At 38.3% G+C, this 20,423-nt stretch overlaps 1 protein-coding gene across 9 annotated transcripts in view; it reads right to left on the reverse strand.

Moving 5' to 3' along the window:
• WDR27 (WD repeat domain 27) overlaps nt 1–20,423 on the reverse strand; it is a 124,194-nt gene that overhangs the window by 11,259 nt on the left and 92,512 nt on the right. For 5 of the 9 annotated variants that reach the window (XM_039379540.1, XM_039379539.1, XM_039379537.1 and 2 more), the window contains 2 exons: nt 18,086–18,255; nt 16,200–16,265 (listed from right to left, as the gene is read on the reverse strand). The exons of 2 other annotated variants lie outside the window; for them this stretch is intronic. In XM_039379540.1, coding sequence (XP_039235474.1) covers nt 18,112–18,255 — 144 coding nt within the window. In that variant the 3' untranslated portion in view covers nt 16,200–16,265; nt 18,086–18,111. Of the gene's footprint in view, nt 1–16,199; nt 16,266–18,085; nt 18,256–20,423 lie in introns of those variants that run through there. 2 more of the 9 variants (XM_039379534.1, XM_039379538.1) reach the window with 2 other exon arrangements.

The following is a 20,423-nucleotide window of genomic DNA, read 5'->3' on the forward strand; positions in this document are numbered from 1 at the left end:
TTTCCTTTTTAATCCATTCTCTGAGTTTGCCACTGTATCATGGCTGTGGGCCAGAGACATCCTTCTTTTTCTGATGGTGCAAGTAAGTCATGTAGTCAACACAAATCCCTTCAGGGACTAGAAGCATCTCATTTCTAAAAGTACCCTCCTACTCAGCATCCCATAGGGGAGCTGCGTATAGGACACAACAGAGAGCATGTTCCTTTGTTTTAATGATGTTAAGGGTACATTTACCTGTTCAAAGTTAAGGTGTGTTAGGATGGAAAAGTTCCATTTTTACTTCTTGCCCTGTTAACACTGAAGCTTTTTGTACATAACTATTAGTACAATTTTTTCAGTGTGGCCCACCTGATACACATGTATTAAATGAGTGGTGTACTCATTGCAGGTCTTATATTTGAAGCCTGGTTGAACTGGGTTTTGTTGAGAACTTCATAGAAAGGAGGATCATTTCTTTTCAGCTCTGAAATTCTAAGTCTAATATTGAGAGGAAACAATGGCTCTGAGGATCAGAGTCCCAGTCAACTTATGTTATTTATGTTTTTCTTTATTATTTTTAAATGCAACATAATATTTTAAGTAACATCTGCCTGTTTTTTGAGCCTAATTTGCTGTTGATTTATATAGTATGGCTCATCCAAGAGCATCCATTAAATAGAACTTGATTCATACTTCAGATCCTTAAAATAATAATTTTTATCAATATTATTTTTATTATTTGATTATTCTGATTATTTTGATTATTCTGATTAAAAGATGCTGCACCATATAGGACTCAGCTTGTGAGATCAGCATATGCCTTCAGTCACAAAAGGAAAACAATAAAACCCAACCTCCTTGTGAAGGCAAACATGCATTTTCAACTGACTGTCAGCATAAGGAGAAAGAGCAAGGATGCCTCAGAATGGAAAGAAACTTTCCAAAGAGAAGGGAATCATCTCAAATGTGAGTTATAGAGAAATCCACTAATGAAAACCAACTGTGTCCCTGTAAAGAAATAGCTAGCTGCTCCAAGGGAATACAACAGCACACATGCTGGGGGAGCTGAGTAACAAGGTTGTCTGGAAGCGCTTAAAAAATCCAAGAAGGAAATCAACAAAGATGAAAAAGTGATAAAAGATGGGGAGAAATTGTTCACAACGTAAACTGCTGTATTTCAGAACATCATTTGCAAAGCATAATGGTGAGGGTGGTGATGACCACAGTAAAGGACACGTGTCATACTGAAGGGGTCTCTGGTGCCCTTTCCCTTGAGTATCTCCATTTGAGCCTGGAATGGTCCCTCTCAGCCATGAAGAAAATTAATGCCATCTTCTTCTAACCCCAAAACTAGTTGTCCTCGATGCATATGCATGTGTTTACAGCTAACATGGGCTTGACCAATGACCTGCAAAATTTGCCCTCTGTATTAAGTAACCAGTGGGAGCAGGTTTGCTTTGTTTAATATGTTGGCCAAACGCAGCCCAAAGCATGGCTTCAGGCACATGATGTGACTCTTGGGGATGGTCCTGTGCAGGGCTAAGGGTTGGACTCAATGATCCTTGTGGTTCCCTTCCAACTCAGCATATTCTGTGACTCTGTGATTCCGTGATTCTGTGATGCTGTGATTCACAGATCTTATTTAGCTCTCTTGTAAATCATATGGCCTCACAAAACCTCCATGCATGGCTGCCTGCTCTATGCTTCAAAAAAGACCAATGTTTCTCTTTCTCTCTTGACACTTTTGTCCCTCTTTGGAACCCTTTGGATTTGTGCTTTCAATTCCCATTCCTGTTCTTGAATCCCCCAAGCAGAATTGGCCTTTCTTCTGAGAAATCAGCACCTGGACACCAGTGTGGCCAACACCTTCACCCGCTCTATCACCTCTGGTAGCACTGCACGCCAGTGGCCCCTTCCTTTTGCTTATGCTTGTCCTGGTTCTGAGCCTGTGCCAGGAGCGTGGTTCTGGGAAGGACCTGGTAGCCACACAGTGCCTGATAGCTTGACAGGGCAATGTCCCCTCTAGCTTTTGGTAGTAGATGCCATGCTCTGCATGAGCAAAGACAGAGTTTCTTTGCTTCAGGAGCTAAAGATTTGGCAGACAAGATAAAATATCTCAGATAAAGAAGTCTCCATTTGGCTGTTTATGAGATTTCTGAACGTTTTGGCAAACATAAACCCTCCTCTCAGGACCTGGAAAGCAGTTCCTTCACTTTGTAGTATAACCTGCTTTGTTTCCACAGGTTGCCAGTGACCTAATCACTGTGCAGGCTAGTATAAATCTCTGACCTGGCCTGCACATTACTGCAGCCTGCCAGTTAGTTGTCTGCACTTCATACACAGCTTTCTGCCTTAGCAGTTGAATATTTTACACTGAAATGAGATTTTACTCGGTGAGCTGGAAAGTTCTCGGCAAACTGATCTGCTACCTTACCTGTAGCCTTACTGTGAGAGCCAAAAGTCAGAGCTGGATTTCTGTCCATCTGATAGCTTTTAATCCAGATGATAGCCCAGAAGACATATTGCAATGCTCCTGTGGGTCAGCATGGCTGATTGCAACTGAGAGCAAAGCAGACCTTTCAGTACTTTTTAGACAATCAAATGTTTGCAGATACTCAGTTTGATTAACAGATTAACAGATGCAGCCACGTTCAGTCCAGCTCAGTTTAGAAAAATTACACAACATGTCCTGTTTACAGCTTTAGCTGAATGGAGGAAGGAAAGATAAAAGATTTGCTTTATAAACTGCTGATATGTTGCCTAAACCTGGCTCAGGAAGCAAAATATCAACTGCTGTGGAGCATAGGATTTTTAATTCCTGGACAAACCATCACGGTTGTTTTCCCAGTGACATGGCCAACTCACAGCTGAGATAGCACTGAAGTGAGGCAGCTTGTGAGTCGGCTGGAGAGAGAACAATGAATCTGAGATTCTCCCCAACATCTACTACAGGTTTGCTGTGTAAATGAAACAGCTCTGCACCTCCACTTCCACCTCTGTGGAGGAACTAAACTGCCACAGTGAGGACAAGTAAAGGACTTTATTGATTTTCCAGGGCATTCTGAAGGTAGGTAACTGAAAGCATCAGAGCAGGCAGATTAACAGGAACATACTTAGAGAATAAGAACAAAATTTGAAAATTATAATACCTTAATCAGAAACAGTTGAGCATTTCAAAAATATTTTCATAAACTTTAGGATTTTTGTTTTGTAACACCCATGTTTCCTCCTGGACAGTCAGCAAAAGACTAACACAAATGCAGAAATTCATCTAGTACTTATATATTCTTGCAAAAATCCATCTGTAAATCAGACAGGAAGACCTCTAAGTCAGAACAAGTATTCACTGCTTGTGCTGGAAGATGTACAATTTACTGAAATTTAATTTTTCATCCAATCTAAGGACTGAAATAGCTGCAGGTAACTCAGATTATAAGTCACCTGTGCAATTCACATACTCAAACACACTGGTTTTTTTACACACACAAGTAATGGAAAAAAAAGAAAAAAAAACTTTTACAATACCTATATTTGGATAGAAACACTTCAGAATGAATAATAATAATAGAACTGGGACAAAACTTGTGAACAAATTATTGGGTAAATCCTGCTAATCCAATTTTCATTTGAAAATATGCGGCAATGCTTCCACACTGTGCTTCAGGTGTTAAATACACCTGAAGAGGTGGAAATCTGCTGTAGGAAGGACAAAGGTGACTCCAGGTTTTGGGCATAGATGCAGAGCAGTGCGCTGCAGTCAGGACTCTGGTATAGCCATCCAGACAATAACTCCCACCTCAAAGAAGGAGGCTTGGCACACTACTCCCTCTTAGTAGGAGGTTTCAGCACCTTTTTGAACTTACTAATAGCATGTTTGTCAGACCCTGGTTGTCATTACTCCCATCCAGGAGAGATATTTGCTCCTTCTCTGCCCCCAAGGACCTCAGAGTCCTGCCTGGACCCCTGTACTGATCATATCACTCCTGCCTCTGTGCACCTCCACTCTGGTGGAAAGCAGCAGAGGTCACACATCTGTACTAGGGTCCAGATCCCAGTAAGGGCTGCCTAGGCAGAGGAAACACATAAACAGAACTGTGGGGACCACCCCCATCCTTCCGTATCTCAAAAAATAAAAGGTTTACTAGTTGTCAGTCAGGGCTAATTAGAATTATAAAAAAAGATGCAAGACATGAAAAAAAGTTAGCACCAAAGAGGGGTGTCCAAGGAAAGAGAAATAAAAAAATTACTAAAGGAGAAGCCAAAATAGTAAGAGGACGCAGGTTTGAAAAGACTGTGCCTAACACCAACAGTATTTCTTAGGATTTGTATGAATCAAAGCAAGCTATTCTCACCTCATTCATTATTTATTATCTCATGAAGGAATTAAAAGTCAGAAGAAAAGCATCATGCAAAATAGAATGAAAAAAAATACATTTTCAAAGTTGCTGCAAACTTTGAAAATGTCCTGTCCTTCAATCTGGCTTCTTAGATCATCAATGCAACCTGGAGTTCAAATTTACCAATATATTTATGTGTAATTTTCCTAGCAAAGATCCTAAAGACTGCTGGCAGTAATACATTAAGCTGAGGGGAAAAAAATCCCATTAGGGTCATATTTGTGTATATGTCTCACTGTTCTTGAAGAGATGTTGCCAGAGAACACAAACGGGGCATCATGAGTCAACAATCTTTTATATTCGCATAATATCCTTTGGGATTGTGTACTTTCTAGCGCAAAGCCATATGTTATATGATCACGGAGAATAAGCATTTAATTGTTAGTTTTATATATGGCCATGATTTTGTTTTGATGGATCAACTGAGCATTGTTTGCATAGCAAGCACCATGGAGTCTACATTTCAAGCCAAGTGGCTAAACAAAGCAGTACTGTTTCCCATATGTTACGTGACCTTCATTATCACCCTTCACAATTGGAACTGGAAGTGACAATCTTTCTTTTGCATGCATCGCATTTTGGCATTTCATATTTAAATCTTCACAAAGAACATCATAGCAAAAAAATTCAGCCTTTGAGGACAGAGTCTCGAGAAACAGAGAGCAAAGCTCCTACAGAAGCAGTGAGAGCAGAGCCCCACTATCCCAGTAAGGAGCAACACAAGAATATCCAGATAGCAACACTGACCTATTGTGCTTTGCCTATACTTTGGGGTAAATCCTACATTACATATCAGCTCCGACTGTGCTGTGCAGAATGTTGCCTTTGAGTTTTGACACAGCATACCCAGCCAGACTGACTACTCAATGTTGGACTGATTTTCACTACCAAAGTAAAAACAAATCTTTGAATCATCTCGCTATCTGGAGTTCAGACACAAAAGGAATTTAAAGCAGCTAAAACTGTCTAGGAGAGAAATTTCAAACAATGGACAGTAAAACCTGAGGGTAACTCATGCCTCAGCAGGCTGAGTTCAACACACATGATAGGAACAGAACCCACAAGTACTGGCCTCTAGTTGCCCTGGTTACCTTGAGGCCAGTGAGTTCAACAGACCCAAGAATTTTAACTCTTTGCACCTCTGCATTTGTACTAGTATGACAATTCGCATCAAATGAGTACCTCTTTGCTATGAATGTCCCTTACTTGAAAATCATTGAGAATCACAACCCTCACACTTACACGTACTCATCCTATAGATAATATTGGAAATAGAAAATCTATGTGGTAGGAAACTTAAAACACTATCAAGAATATTGTTTCATATTTCCAATTGCATTTGAAACTCATGTCAGTAGAGACCTAATGCTTTTATTTTCCTAACAAAGTAATATTGAAAGTTTTACGTCTTAATTTGGATTTCCAAAGGTTCTCCAGAGACCAAATCAAAGAGATATAAGGTCGTAGGCTAGAGGGAGTTGAAATATGTTTTTTCTTCCTATTTAAAAAACATGGCAAGGGTTATGAATAAATCACTTCTGAATTTCATTGTCAATTGCTAACAAATTTGACTTCTTTGTCCAAGAAGCACATACTAGTCACAAAAACAATTTAACCCAAAGAATTAATATTCAAACCTAACTTACTTCTTGTTTCTGGGGTATAAAAAAATTCCTCTCAGCCACACACTGAGCTACCCCGAAGAAGAAATGGCACTGGAATTTCTTTATTGAATTTGCAGAAACATGATATGTTTTTCTGCATACTGTATGTCTGTCAGAACTGCCACAACTCTACTCCTTAGGTGGCAGTAATTTTGCATGTAGCTTTTCAGCTTAGCTGACAAAACCCTTAGGTAGCATTTAGGCCAGAGCAACAAAGTCAAGCTGGAGTCTGACATGCTTTCAAAAGGCTAATGTTTAGTCCTCTTATCTTAGCATCACGAGTGTTTTCCAGCCTCCCTGTGACTGATTAATCACGGCAATGCAGCATATTTCATGCCTACCTAGCTCATTGTAGAACCACAGTATGACTGAGGTTGTAGATGACCTCAGGAAAGCATCTCATTAACCCCCCATGCGCACGCAAGGTTCCCTAAAGCACATTGCCCAGTACCTTGACCCGCAAGCTTTGGAATGGTTCCTGACTCCTCTCAAGGCAGAGTTCCACGCATTCCATATGCCCAGAATATTCTGAGTTGGAAGGGACCCACAAGGACCAGCAAGTCTAACTCTTAAGCAAATATCCCATTCTAGGATAGAACCTGCAACCTTGGCATTATTAGCACCATGCTCTAACCAACTGAGTTAATCTCATCTGTAAAGCAGGACAATTTTCAGACCCTAATGCCTGAATTTTGTTTTCCAGTCCAAAGGAACAGCCTTTGGATTTGCATACAAGAGATTCCTGAGTTAGATCCGGGAGAATGTCCACAGGGCTAGTTCTCCTACCATATTGCCTGGAAACTATGTCTAAGTAGAACTGGGGGACTTGGGATATCTAGCAGACATCCCACAAATCTGTCATAGCCTTATCCCAACTAACACTGCAGGCAGAGACCCTGTGCTTGCACAGAGCATCAGGGCAATGGGTCAGTGCTAGGACTGACTTTTCCCAAACACATGGGCTCTCCGGTGAATGAAGCATCACAATGGGCTGATCAAGCTCTGCAAATCCCCTGTGGTCTGCGATCTCCAGGTAGAAATGAGGGAGCAGATTGCATAACATAAGTGACAGGTCTTGAATGGCAAGCAACTGATTTTAAAACTGCACTTTCTGCTTTGTTCAGCAAAACAAAGTTAATACAATTTGAAGCTGTGGTTCTGCTACTGAATTTAGGCCTCTTGAACGCAAAGTGATCTGCCAGGTCTAGCAGCTGTCCAGGGGGTTGCACTGAGAAAATATGTTTCTCATAGCCTGGAGATCCCATGTAGTTGCTGTGCATTAGGATGCATCCTCAGCTCACTACTTTCACTGGGATTTTGCCAGTTAGTCTAGTCGTAACCTCATCTTCTGATTGAAACCTTTATTAAAATGATAAATGGTTTAACAGACAATGATTTATGAGACAAAAATGTGAAAAATGTAATCTCTTGTTCTTCTGCGAATACACATTGGAAGTGAGATGAGATGAGCAGTGTAGTTTATTCCCAGACTGGAAATTCAGGATTTGAGACCATCTAAGAGAACACTAGTGGAAAGAAAAGCAATTAACTTTTTAAAATAGCATATGGACCAGCAGATTTTTTACTCTGAAAGGGCAGAGTAGCAAGACTTTTTTCTAGGTTGGATTTGCAGACATATCCTGTCAGAGCAAATGGGCACTCTAAGTCCTAGTCTTGAAAACCTGTACATTTCTGGAGTTTGCTGATACAGAACAGCTAACTAGCTGTAGTGGAAATTTTTCCATGGAGAGAATTTTCCATGAGAAAAAGCAGAGGACTGGCTGCTTGTTTGTCAATTCAACCCAACTATACTTTGAACTTCTGGTTTCTCTGTACACATTCTGGTGAATGACCTGTTTGAGGTCTTCACCTCTCTGTTTTTTGCTCAGGTTCTCCAAGTACATGCCAGGAACCTGAAGGCCTTTGGTTTATATGTGTCAGAGGCTACTCCAAGGTGAGTAAGCAGCTCACCAGTTCTCCAAGTTTTTCTCCTTTTCTGCATGGGCCAGCCTGGCAGTCAAGCAGTGAACTTCACGGCAAGCTCCCTGCCCATCCAGTAATTTTGATTCTCAGGCTTCCAGACTCTGCTGTTCCCTGCACTGCTTGGGAAAAACAGCAGTTATTCACTGTCTCCTAGAGCTCACCTAGGACTTTGGGGGTCTCCTTACCAGGTATCTGTCTTGTCGACTAACTACCTTCCCATGATCCATTCTATATTGACCAGCAAGAATGTGGAGACAGGCTGCTTACAAACAAGACAGGGGCAGCAAGGAGAGCAGAGCACTTAACTTTTTCTTTCATTAAGTAGAATTTCCTGGAAATCTCCCCGTGATGGGAAATAAACCCCAAAGTCTGCCCTTTGACATTTTGTCCTCATTTAGAACAAAGCCCTTTTAACAATACAGCAACATTTCCCAAGAAGAGATTCTCATTTTGTCAGCACCACGGATGGGGCTATTTGTTAGTTCCATCCTTCAGATGGAAGCCAGAGACACATTCCCCCTCTCTCTGAAGTGTGCACACAAAGAAAGGGCGAGGGAAGCAAGAACTAAATGTGACTGGAGCTTTGAATTTCTGCAGAGCTCTACTCCTTAAGGAAAAAATGCCAAGGATGAGTTCTGGAGTCTGAGGCATTTCATATGAGGCTTTTTTTACTCAAAATTAAGGCTAGAAGAGTCCTTTTTTAGTGAATGGCAAATTGCAAAAGCAGACGCAGAGGAGGGGTCAAGAGACCAAGGAAAGCTCAGAGTGTCTTTTTCTGACATTACTTTTGAATCCAGACTTCTACATTAAGAAATTTTTCCAACTGAATATTAGTGAAGGGGGTAGGATTTGTCAGGAAGTGGCTGTAGCAACTAATTTCATTTTATTTATCCTTTTTAGAGAAATATCTCTTTTCTATCACATTGAAGGCCAATTTTATTGGGAAGACTCTTCATTGGGTTACCTGATGTGAGGGTCCCATGAACCTGGAGTCAGTATTATCAGCAAAAAATCCTTTCTATTTTGGCTATAGCTTTTGTTATCACATATGGCCTTGGTAACACCATAAGTCAAAATACATAAAATTAGTCAGTTAACCAGGCTCATTTTCTGGACATCACTTCTTCTGCTCCATTTAGAGAAAATACAAGGAGTATATGTTCCTAGGGAATCTCAGAGAAGGTTGGGAATTGAACACAACCTACTGGAAAAGAGTTTGGAAAAAGCACTACAAGAGGAAACCTCACCCTTCTCCCAGGCTTCCCTTTGGGAGAAAGCTATTTCCCTTCCTAATTATATTTTATAGGTGTATTCTTCAGCAATGCATTAACTACACAATAAATATGAAATTCGCAGGGATAGTGCTGGGTGTTAGTTCCAGTTGTCATATGTTACTTTCAAATGTTTTTCCAGTCTGTTTGCCAAAGAACTATGAAGGATGATGATGATGCGTGTGTATATTATGACATATATAATGGGTGTGCAACTTCATTATTCTTAGTGCATGTCTACACTTTGAAGAAAAATGCCTTAAATCTCCAGTTTCCTCCACCTCAACTATGTTGCTTTCGCATCATCCTTACAGTCTTCATTTTAATCACTGGATATTAGATTATTCTGCCTTTTCTCAGCATGCAAATCATTTTAGTGGGTGCTTAAAAGTGAGATGATGAAGATGACTATTTCTATTCAGGTATCAACTGGGAATCTGGAAAGTGTAAAAGCATAAATGTTTCTAAAGAAGAATAATAAAAGCACATTGGTATGTCTCTTCAGTGGAACCTGAAATGATTTTTTTACCACTATCTTATTACACAACTTTGTTTTCTTTCAGTATATCTTGCTATCATGAAATAAAAAATTAAGCAATATAATTTAGTGAATGAAAAAGCCTTTTGATGAGTGAACAAAAAAGGTAATTTTTTGCATTTACTGAATCCCATAGTTACACATCATGCTTCACTTGAATATATGCACTGTTATGACTTCATGGGTGGGAGCAAAGAGGAAGAATGGGTAAAATGAAACATACCACTCTGTCACATCACCAAACAAAATGGTCTCAGCTAGAGAAGGGAAAAAAAGCTCCTTCCAATTGTATTTTTCACACCCCAGGATCACACATGGTGGAAGGTATTTCATTCATTTTTTTCAGCTTCTATTTCCTTTCCTCAAGATGTCTTTTTATCTATGATTGTGGAGGGTGTGTTTTATATTCATTAGGTCAAGTTTGCACCTGGTGTAACCCTAGCCAAGCATGTGGCATCGGGCCAGGAACAATTTCAAACTCTGGTCTCCTTCTTGCTGGGATCATTACCACCTGAAACCGGCATCCTTCCCCAGGGCATGGCTTTCAGATCAGTTAGTCAGCGTGCACAGACGTGAGGCAACGCTTTTTGCCCAGGGATTGGCAGCTGCCTGTGATTCCTGTCTATAAATTGGTAAAACGAGACACCTCTGGGCATTGGTGGAAAGTAAACTATACACAGACATCTCTCTTCCAAAATGGGAGCTTAAATGGCAAATCTGGGACAGGTGCTGTCCTGAGAAAGCAAAAAGTGCCTCATACAGGCATTTTGGCAGAACCACAGCTACATTAGTATGGGCTGTTACTTTTCACAGCTCACATTAAAAGCCGGCTCTAGGGTAGGTTTGCCCTTACATACTCCACAAACGGCAAATACTCAAACAATATTCCAGTGAACCCTTAATTTGAGCCTGTATTTAAGCTATAGCTTCCTTTTCTTATTTACTGTTTCATTTTTGTTTTACTGTGGCTTGAAATAATGGAATGTGTCATGAAGATCTGGCAGTGCATAAGCTTACTCCCTGTGCAGCCCAACTTCCCACATTGAAGTCCCCAAGCAAAAAGATGCTGGGTGATGCTTGTAGATGATTAGAAGTCCTCTTTCATGTAGAGACTAAAAATTTTTGAATTAACAGAGCTTTAAGTCTAATAAAGCTCAGAATTTTGAAAAACTGTCCTATTTTAAAATCAAAAAAAGTCATAGCAAAATCAGGTTAACTTTTATCCTTTGCTTTTTTTGCTATTAATTGCCACATGAAAAGCCTGAAACAATGGGGAAATTGTTTACTTCACATAGTTTTCATTTTTCCTCTGGCTTTAAAAAAATTTTATAATTCTTTTCATCTGTTAATTGAACTGCTCAGAGAAATATTATGCAATAATATCCAAGCTCCTTGTACTTTACATAGCTAATGAGAGAAACAGCAGTCAGGAGCCTCCCGTAGGTCCAGTAGGTTCTTGAAGTGGTGCAATGTAGCCTTTACACGAAAGCTGCATAAAACATTAGAAAATGCTTTCTTGAAGATGAGAGTGGTAGCCTTTTTTTTTCCCCTGTCCCTTTCCAAAAGATGCAAATTCCCTGAGGCTGCATCAACACAGCCAAGCAGCAGCATTTAGTGCTACCTCAATACGAGGACTCTGCTGGGAAGTAAAATCAGAGATTTAACTGATCTTAATTCTATCAGTGCAAATGAGGAACAGCTCTTTGAAAATTAATGCAGAGATTAGGTGTAAAACAATCACGAAGTCATTGCGGCCAACAGAGCTGGTCCAAGTGCCAGTTGCCTTTCTCATGGTAGGTACACTGGAACAGGTTACCCAGAGAGGTGGTGGATGCCCCATCCCTGGTAACATCCAAGGTCAGGCTGGATGGGACTCTGAGCGATCTGATCTATTTTAAGATGTTCCTGCTCATTATAGGAGGGTTGACCTAGGTTACCTTTAAAGGTCCCTTCCAACTCAAGCTATTCTACAATTCTGTGAACCTCCTTGAACAGTCAGACCCACATAGTGTTTCAAAGCCCACGCCTTCTGATAAGACTAAGATGTGTACATGGCTGTTTGTTTTTTACAGCAGAGGAATAATGCACCTATGCAGAGTCCTTGTCCTTGTGAAGGAAAAAGAAATCCGCACTGTGACATAGTAAAGTAACAATAACACTTACAAAGTAACAATGACACTTACATGTTATTGACCTCAACAACATCAGTAAAAGCTGAAGTGTCCTGACTTCCATGAAAGCAGTAATTTCAGCTAATTGTCTCACTGAATGTTTTCTCCCCCTGACCATATCTAGAGTAAGTGCAATAAAATGAACACCTTCTTTGGCAGTGAATATATAACCTAGGAACCAAATCAGCAGGGAATTCACTTCCACCACTCTCTCGAATTCTGTAAATTATCCAATTTACAGAAAATACTAATAATGGAGGTACTGGTGGCATTTAGGAGCACAGGATCAGAATTGAAAAAATGAGCTGAAATACAGGATCCAGCAAACACTGAGACAGAGTCCACTCCTAGAAGTACTATGTTCACAAAACCAAGCAGAATTACTCTTGCTTTACTGAAGTACAAAATTCTGAAGAGCAGAATTTGTCTCAAGTAATCATGGGAATGCAGGTGGGTAGAAGTTCAATGTAGACAATTAGGTAAAAAGTAATATCTCCCAGAAAAATATCTTACTGTCCTTAAAAAAGATTGCACTTTTAAACCTGCAAGGATTTCAGGGAAATCACTATTTTAGTCTTTAATTTCTGTTTGTCCGTATTTTTGAACTGCTGGTCCTGCATTGAAGAAAGGCATCCTAAATTACGTTCTAAGAGAAATTCCATGCTACTTCATTTTTATTTATTGAGCATACTCCAAAATATTTTGAAATATTTTTAAGCATTTTGATTGATATTTTCTTTTTCTGCAATAAAATACCATGAGAAAAATAGATCTAACCATTGTTCAAAAGGGAAAATATGAGTAACAACACAATTTTGAAAAGATAATTGGCTATGATTAAATGAAGAAATAATGGAAGAAAGAAAAGAACAAGTGCCACTCACTACCTCCAGATATTCCAGGAGTATATAACTTTGCATTTAAATACAACCATCCTTTATAATTGAAAGCAATATAGTCTTGAAGAATACATCCAAAGAGCACTTTTTTCATGGTGTAAAGCAGAGTTCATATGTGGGCTTGCTCCTCCCCTCTTCTTGATAGTATAACCCAAACTTGCCCATAGCTCTCATTCTACAAAGAAAACTGAGTAGTACCTCATATTTTGCAAGCCACTTAATCCCAAAGAGTTTTAACATCCACCTCAAAACAGTGATGGCCACCCTACTGTGCTTTCTGACCTTCAGAGCACCAGAAGATGCTGTGTAAACTGCTGTGTAAATCCATTTTAAGAATTCTGTGGCATTTGGTAGAAGATGTTCAGCTGGAAAAGTCCCTAGCATAACAGCACACAAAAAGTCACATCAGTCCTCCTCCCAGCATATAGGACATTCAGGGACAGATGACACAGCAAATATTTAATGAAACTAGACTATTCTTCTGCCAATGGTTTTCTTCATGTATTGCTACATATTCCTTCAAAGCAAGACTTTTAATTTTCTAAAGATATTTGGGAGTTATTTTTTTTTCAAAAGCCGTCTGAAAGCATACTCAAAATTCCTCACAATGACCTATTAAATATTTACACTTACAGCTGTCTGTGTCAATTTTTTATTGCTGAGACATGCTATCCACCTTAGCTAACCAGGAACGTTTCCTATCTGCTTTTGGGACTGTCTTATTTCTAATAGTCATGTATTTATGACAGAAACTGAACATATAAACAGTCAGATTTGCCTGTTAAAAAACAAAGGTATAGATAGTGCTTCTGTGGATACACTCTTCTTTTGAAGACTAATCTTTTATGACTGTACCTCTTTAGCAATTAAGTACAGCCTCCTGTGTCTTTCTATTAAAGAGGCCTCAGAAGAAAAACTTAGTGATGATAAAAATTCTAAATATAATATTACAAGATGGTAACACTATCCTCCTAGTTGCCATTAGAAAACCTGCTTTCAAGCATTTAATTTTGCCAAACTTGAAGTGTGTCAGCTGAAGTTTTCCATCCTCAAAACCACAAGCATTCAAGCATTTATGAGGAATCCAGGGGGGAATTTTCCTTTTTTTTTTTTTTTTTTTTTTTTTTTTGTGAATTTCCATTTGAAAAGCTTTAGTGCCTGTTTGGAAGGGCAAATTCTCTCTTTCCCCTGAGGGAAAAAGGGGTCAACAAATTCTTGGGCTGTGGAAGAGCTGCACATCTGCGAGGGCTGAACAGATGAAGGTCTCTATTCATCATGGATTGGTAATGCTGTTGTCATGGCCAAAATGCTCCAAAGGGCTTTTCTGTCCAGGAAAAGTCCTTGATGAAAGTAAACAGAAAGCACCATACAGCTGAGTCTCACTTAATGGAAAGAGAGATAATCCATTAGATTTGGAAGAAGAGCTCCTCCTGCAGAGATCAAACCAGCCCAGGAATAAGAGGGGTTTGGGGTATACATACTGGCTGACGCGGGACTGAGAGCAGTTAGTCCTAGAAGGTAGGATCTCTAGAAAATGGAAGTCTTTCCCTTTTATTTCAGTCCCATGGAGATTGTGACAACGTCCATGCTTGCAGCAAGCAAGTTTTTCTACGTGTGTCCTCTGCCTTAAGCCTGAGAATGTTACTCTTCTGTTTAAAAAATTTGGTTCCTTAAAAAAAAAGTAATAATTACAGTTCACACCTCCTCAGCAGATGTTTCAACCTCTCTGAAGAGTCAGTCACTAGTAAGTTGCAACCCATGGCTTAGAAACACTTTACCTGCAAATACAGCTATGGACCATGCTGTTCTTCTGTATTTGAATACTGACTCTTGATGTGGAGTCCAAAGCACACAGATGAGAAAGTAAGATAACTGAAGGTTGAAAAAGATCATCCTGAGAATCCCTGTGGTGGGAATAAATATTTAAATCTTGCAGAAAATTTGTGAATGTAGTGTACCAGTATGAAGCTGCAGCATAGAAGGTAAAGTCTTGGTTAATCTGATTTTGAACTGAACAAGTATTAAAAAGTATTGAAGTGGGTTATTCCACATTTGCTTTGATCATACCAAACCTGATTCTGATATTCAGAGTCCTGCAGGGTATGATCTGGCTGCACGACACTCCTTTAGTTATTTATGAGACCATTGTGTTCTGGAGAATATCTGGATACGATACATACTGACAGTATATGATTTTACTCAACAAAAAACTGCTAAAGCCTTTACCAAAGAGCATTATGGAAACTAAACAACTTACAGAAATAACTTTATCTATTTATATTAAATATTTTATGCATAAATTAGAGGTGCCTATTAAATATAATATTCTTTCCAGTATTGAAAGTGATCTGGCCATACTGATTGATGTTAAAGTGGGAGTGGTAATTTCAGGTTTTCCCTTTTTTTTAAAGAAAACTGATTAATAAATTCTCTTCTGGCAAATTTAACTGAAAAGGCAGCACAATTTTGTAAGCAAAAGAAAAAATCTGTGTCGTTTCACCAGTCTCATACATGCTCTCTCTCTCTCTCCACCTAGAGTCAACGAGCATTGAGAATGTCTAGTTTTTTAAAAAAAAAACAGTTGTCTAAAAAAATCTTTTCTAATATCGAGACAAATAAACTAGGAAAAATACAAGAAATGAACATTTTTCCCATTATTTTATTCTCATATTACTTTAACATTTCTGAAAATATTTAACAATTATTTAAAAGACAGAAATAGTTTCTTCTAAAGAGAAGATATTTGTCACATATTCCCTAATAAATTTACAGAATGTAGTGTAAATAGTAAGCCAGTAAAACTCTGCTTTCAAACAACAGGTATGCTGACTCCAGTAATCCGAAAGAAGTGTAACAGAAGGACTCCCATGGCATTTCAGAAAGATATACAAACCTTCTTTCTTTCAAATTAATTTAAAAATTTTGTCAGAGACAGATCTAGCTTTAAAAATGTAACACTTGTTATTTTGCTTGCATTTTCAGTCTAAAGTAGTCTCAGTCTAGCAAAGCACTACAGAATACACCTAACTACAAACATTCAGTAAGTCCTTTGAAAGCCACTTCTGAGGTCTACCCAGAATGAATAGACTTCTTTTCTTGATCTTCTGTACTTATTATTGCAATAAAGGTAACAGATTGTACAACAGAAAAACTTTGAGAACAGCTTGAGGAACTTGCAGAAAATTAAGTCAGAAGAAAATTGTAGTTTAGAGGGAACATTATGCCACTTGCTTATGGCCAATTAGCAGTCTTCTTTCTCTCAGCAAGTTGTTATTCTCAGAGTACCACGGCCAAAGCCCCACAGGTTGGCAAGTATCAGGGTAGAAACAACTGGAGTCTACCATCCAAGGTGGCTGTGGTGAGCTGCAGTTCAAAAGAAAAGAACATATGGCTTTAATAAAGATCTTTCCAGTGAGAACAGTTTGCTTTAGAGTAACAAACCAAATGAAGATCATTAAGATATTTCTTTTATGTTAAGATGTCCAGGATTCACTTCCAAAAAAAGGAGCAACTTAACCTATAGACTCTTCTCAACAAAGCTAATCTGAAAATTCCATTTTACTTAGATTTTTCTTTTCCAACTATTTTCAAATTTGTGTCAACATCCGCTAACACATCAACAGTCTGTAAAACTGAAGCATATGTTTAAACCACATAGAAAGTCAAACAGACTTCAATGTGTATGACTCAAGAAGAGAGTATGGAAGAAATAAGAAAAAGCTGGAATAAATGAAAATGGAAAATACTGTGAATTAAATCAGGCATACCAACAAATGCAGTTTTCTAATTTTTATTGGTGTTAAATGTAGAATAAGAATTTCCTTTGCAAGAAAGTATGTTGAAAAACTTCTATGAAGACGCAAGTCTCGAATACATGCATAAAAAGCCTTCAACTGCATTTAGCTTTCTTTTACCAGTCTCAGATCTTAATTATAAAATAAGAGAAAATACTATTTTCTGCAATTACTTCTACCAACAAGCACTTGAAAACCTCCTGTATCTCAGAAAGGGATGATCTACAAACTGTACCACTTATTTTCCATGAAAATTTCAAGATGCTTAGTCCTTGCATATTAGAATTTACAGTTATTCATACCAGCGATAAAAGTCTGAATAGCAGGAACCAAACATGCATCTCATTCTCCAACCAGTTCATTTAGTTAACTTTGCACATCCTCATTTTTCTTGATTTGTTCTTTCTTTGATGCTTTTAATAATTTGTTTTATTCCTTTGGATGAAGAGCCTCTGTGGTCAATAAGTTATCTTCTTGGGTTTGTATTCCCTCCTTCAACATCTCCAATGATCAATTCTTCTAATCTCTCATAACTCTTATCTCCCAAGACCATGACTGTTGTTCTCTTATTTTCTTCTTTCTCACTCTCATTTATGTAACATGAAAGTATAGACTACCAAAAACTGTCAGATTTAATTCCTCCAGCTCTATTTTTTACAGCTATCCAAGACTATTATCTCCATAGACTTCTAGTATCTCCTTAGCTACCTCTGTAACTTATTATTGTGTTGTTGTTTAACCCCAGATGGCAACTGAGCATTGTGCAGCTGCTTACCTCCTCCATCCACTCACAGTGGGATGGGGGAGAGAATCAGAAAAAAACAAGTGAGAAAATTCATGGGTTGAGATAAAGATAGTTTAATGGGAAGGAAAAGGAAGAAAAGAAATAATGATAAAATAATTATAAGATACAAGTGATTCACAATGCTCACCACTCACTGACCAATGCCTAGCTAGTTCTCAAGCAGATGCACCAGGTCAGTTTTCCCCCAGTTTATATACTGAGCATGACATCTTATGGTATGGAATATCCCTTTGACCAGTTTGAGTCATCTGCTCTGGCTATGTCCCCTCCCAACCTTCTCACTGGCGGGGCATGAGCAGCTGAAAAATTCTTGACTTGTTATAAACACTACTTAGCAACAACTAAAACATCAGTGTGCTATCAACACTATTCTCATACTAAATCTAAAGCACATCAGCTACTAGGAAGAAAAATAACTCTATCACAGCTAAAAACAGGACATACTGTAAAGATGACATATCTATAAAATATCTGAATAATGTATCCTTTCTAAATTTCTGTAGCCATTTATCTTGTGGAAGAAAAACAAAAAAAGAAAATGCTTTTATTATTATTTCATGTTATCAAAAGAGAAATGATCTTACCTGAGAAATCAGAGATGAATTCTATTCTATACTGAAGATTCATTATTACAGGAGATAATACAGAAACCTTGTTTAGCTTTCAATTTAAAACAAAATAATTTTAAACAAACTGAAGTTTTACAAGACCCAAGGAGGTCATCTTGTCCATCTTCACGCTCTAGGTGCAACCACTGGAAACATTAGAAGAGTTTAGCTATGGCTTTGTCTGACTAAATGTTGAAAAATTTCAAGAAAATTTCACAACTCATTCCAGTATTGCACTGCCCTTCCTTAATATCCAACCTGAACCTCAAAAACTGCAATGTGTGGTCAATCCTCCAATCATATTCTCTGACAGTACTGAAACACAGCTTGGCTGCCACCTGCTAAATGTATTTGCTACACTGCTATTACATTCTTCCAGAGTCCTTCTGTTTTCACTAATCAGAAAAAATTATCTTTCTACTCCATTTAACCACCTCCACAATTTTGGCAGCACCATATCAATAATTAGACTGTTAAAACAACACTCATAATCCAAAAAATTGCCTAATTATTAAAGAAATATTTTATAAAAAAATAGAGTTTTCAATGGGCTTAATGAGTCATTAGCATTCTGAGTTCTTTAAATATTGGTGTGGATTTTTTTCCTTCTCAGACTCAGGTTCCTTTGGGTTACATCTAGACATTATATGGGTTAATGTAAACTAGCTCTGCTCTAGTCCAATGGATTGAAAGTCTGTTAGCACACTGAGTGCATCCCTGGAGTTCATTTTCTGGTTTGGTTTTATGAGAGACAAGCCCAAAATGCATTCTCACAAACCATACAGCAGTGAGAAGTGAAGTGGGATAAATAGGGACAACTTGCTGAATCACTTCAAAAGCACATTTCTGCTCTTGAATCTTGCATTGGTTTCACAACTAGCAACAATCAAGAGCAACAGTAAAAGGAGACATTGTGGAAATGGCTTTTATTATATTTTTCCTGTTCAGAAAGTGGTGCCTAAGGCAATGCTTTTATTTGGAGCAGAAGAATAGATAAACTGGAGCAAAGAGCTGGAGCTATGGTCTGTCTTGGTATCTTCAGAAGTGCTATAAACAAATACCTATGAAAGAGTGAGATAGTCTTTCCTAGGGAGTCTAACCTAGTGCTAGGTTAATGGTTATACTCCATGAACTTAAGGGTCTATGGTTCTATGACTTCCTGAGACAAATACATTTTCTACATATTTGCTGATGTAGTCAAGGGTTGACTCCGGTGACCACCCTCAGCATGAAACAGTCATTCCTAGCATATCTTCTCTGATATGGAAGAGTAATGGACCTTCCTGCCCTCACTGATCTATCATAACACAGACAGTGTTGCCATCCTGGCCTTGTTATTAGGGTATAAATTCACTATACAGGACTGGAATTTCAGTCTCTACAGGACTCATTACTTGTTGAGGTTTATTAATTTGCCTCTCTTCTATGCTGTCATTAACATAAAGCATATCTCCACTGCTAGCAAGATGTGGTCTGTGTTCCCTGTACACTTTGCAATCATGTACTGGAGTGCCTCACTGATTACCCTTCTTCCATCAAATTTGTGATAAGCCTAACAGATCATCCAGGCTGCTTTTCCCCAGTGCTGACCACTCTGTTTTCCCATTTTATTTCTTATTATTTGTGCAAATTTATCACTAGTTCTTTTTTTGGAAGCGTTTTTCTACCTGATTATTTTTAGCCTCTGACATACCTGTGATGCTACAGAAATTCTGCATCTTGATCTTTCACAGAAGTGTCATCCCAAACTCGACCTTCAGTTTTAAAACCTTAGTTCCATTATGACTCAGATTAAATTAATCTTTTCTGGATATATGTTCCTGGAACGTCCTGGTGAGTTTCCCTAATGTATCATATTTTTAAATGCATTACCCACTTCAGCACCTGCATCTCTTTGTTGTCAGACTTTAGTAAATATTATTTATGTGCTCAATAAAAGCAAAATTCTCATCTGTATTTAACATGACGTTTTTATAGGCAAGTAAAACTAGTAACTCCCAGCAAGTCTTTTGATGCGTTAAAATTACTTGACCAAAATATAATATATCAAACAATCTTAAATCCATCTTAATGCTTCTATACTAATATTCAGAAATCTTTTTCACTTATATATGATATTGATGAAGAAAACCTGAAGTAATAAGCCACCCCAAATAAATGCAAACTCCTATAATGGATCCGATTTTTTTGACTTAGTCTTCTCAAACATAGGTAGAAATCTGTGTAAGTATATAATAATCTTCAAGCAGCAAGACGAAAAAAAAACTAAATTAAAGACCCTAATCTAAAAGAATATAATCTACTTCATATTCTT

Source organism: Pipra filicauda, unplaced genomic scaffold (genome assembly GCF_003945595.2).
Source record: "Pipra filicauda isolate LSUMZ 115617 unplaced genomic scaffold, ASM394559v2 scaffold16_size7369187_pilon, whole genome shotgun sequence".
Classification (NCBI taxonomy): domain Eukaryota; kingdom Metazoa; phylum Chordata; class Aves; order Passeriformes; family Pipridae; genus Pipra; species Pipra filicauda.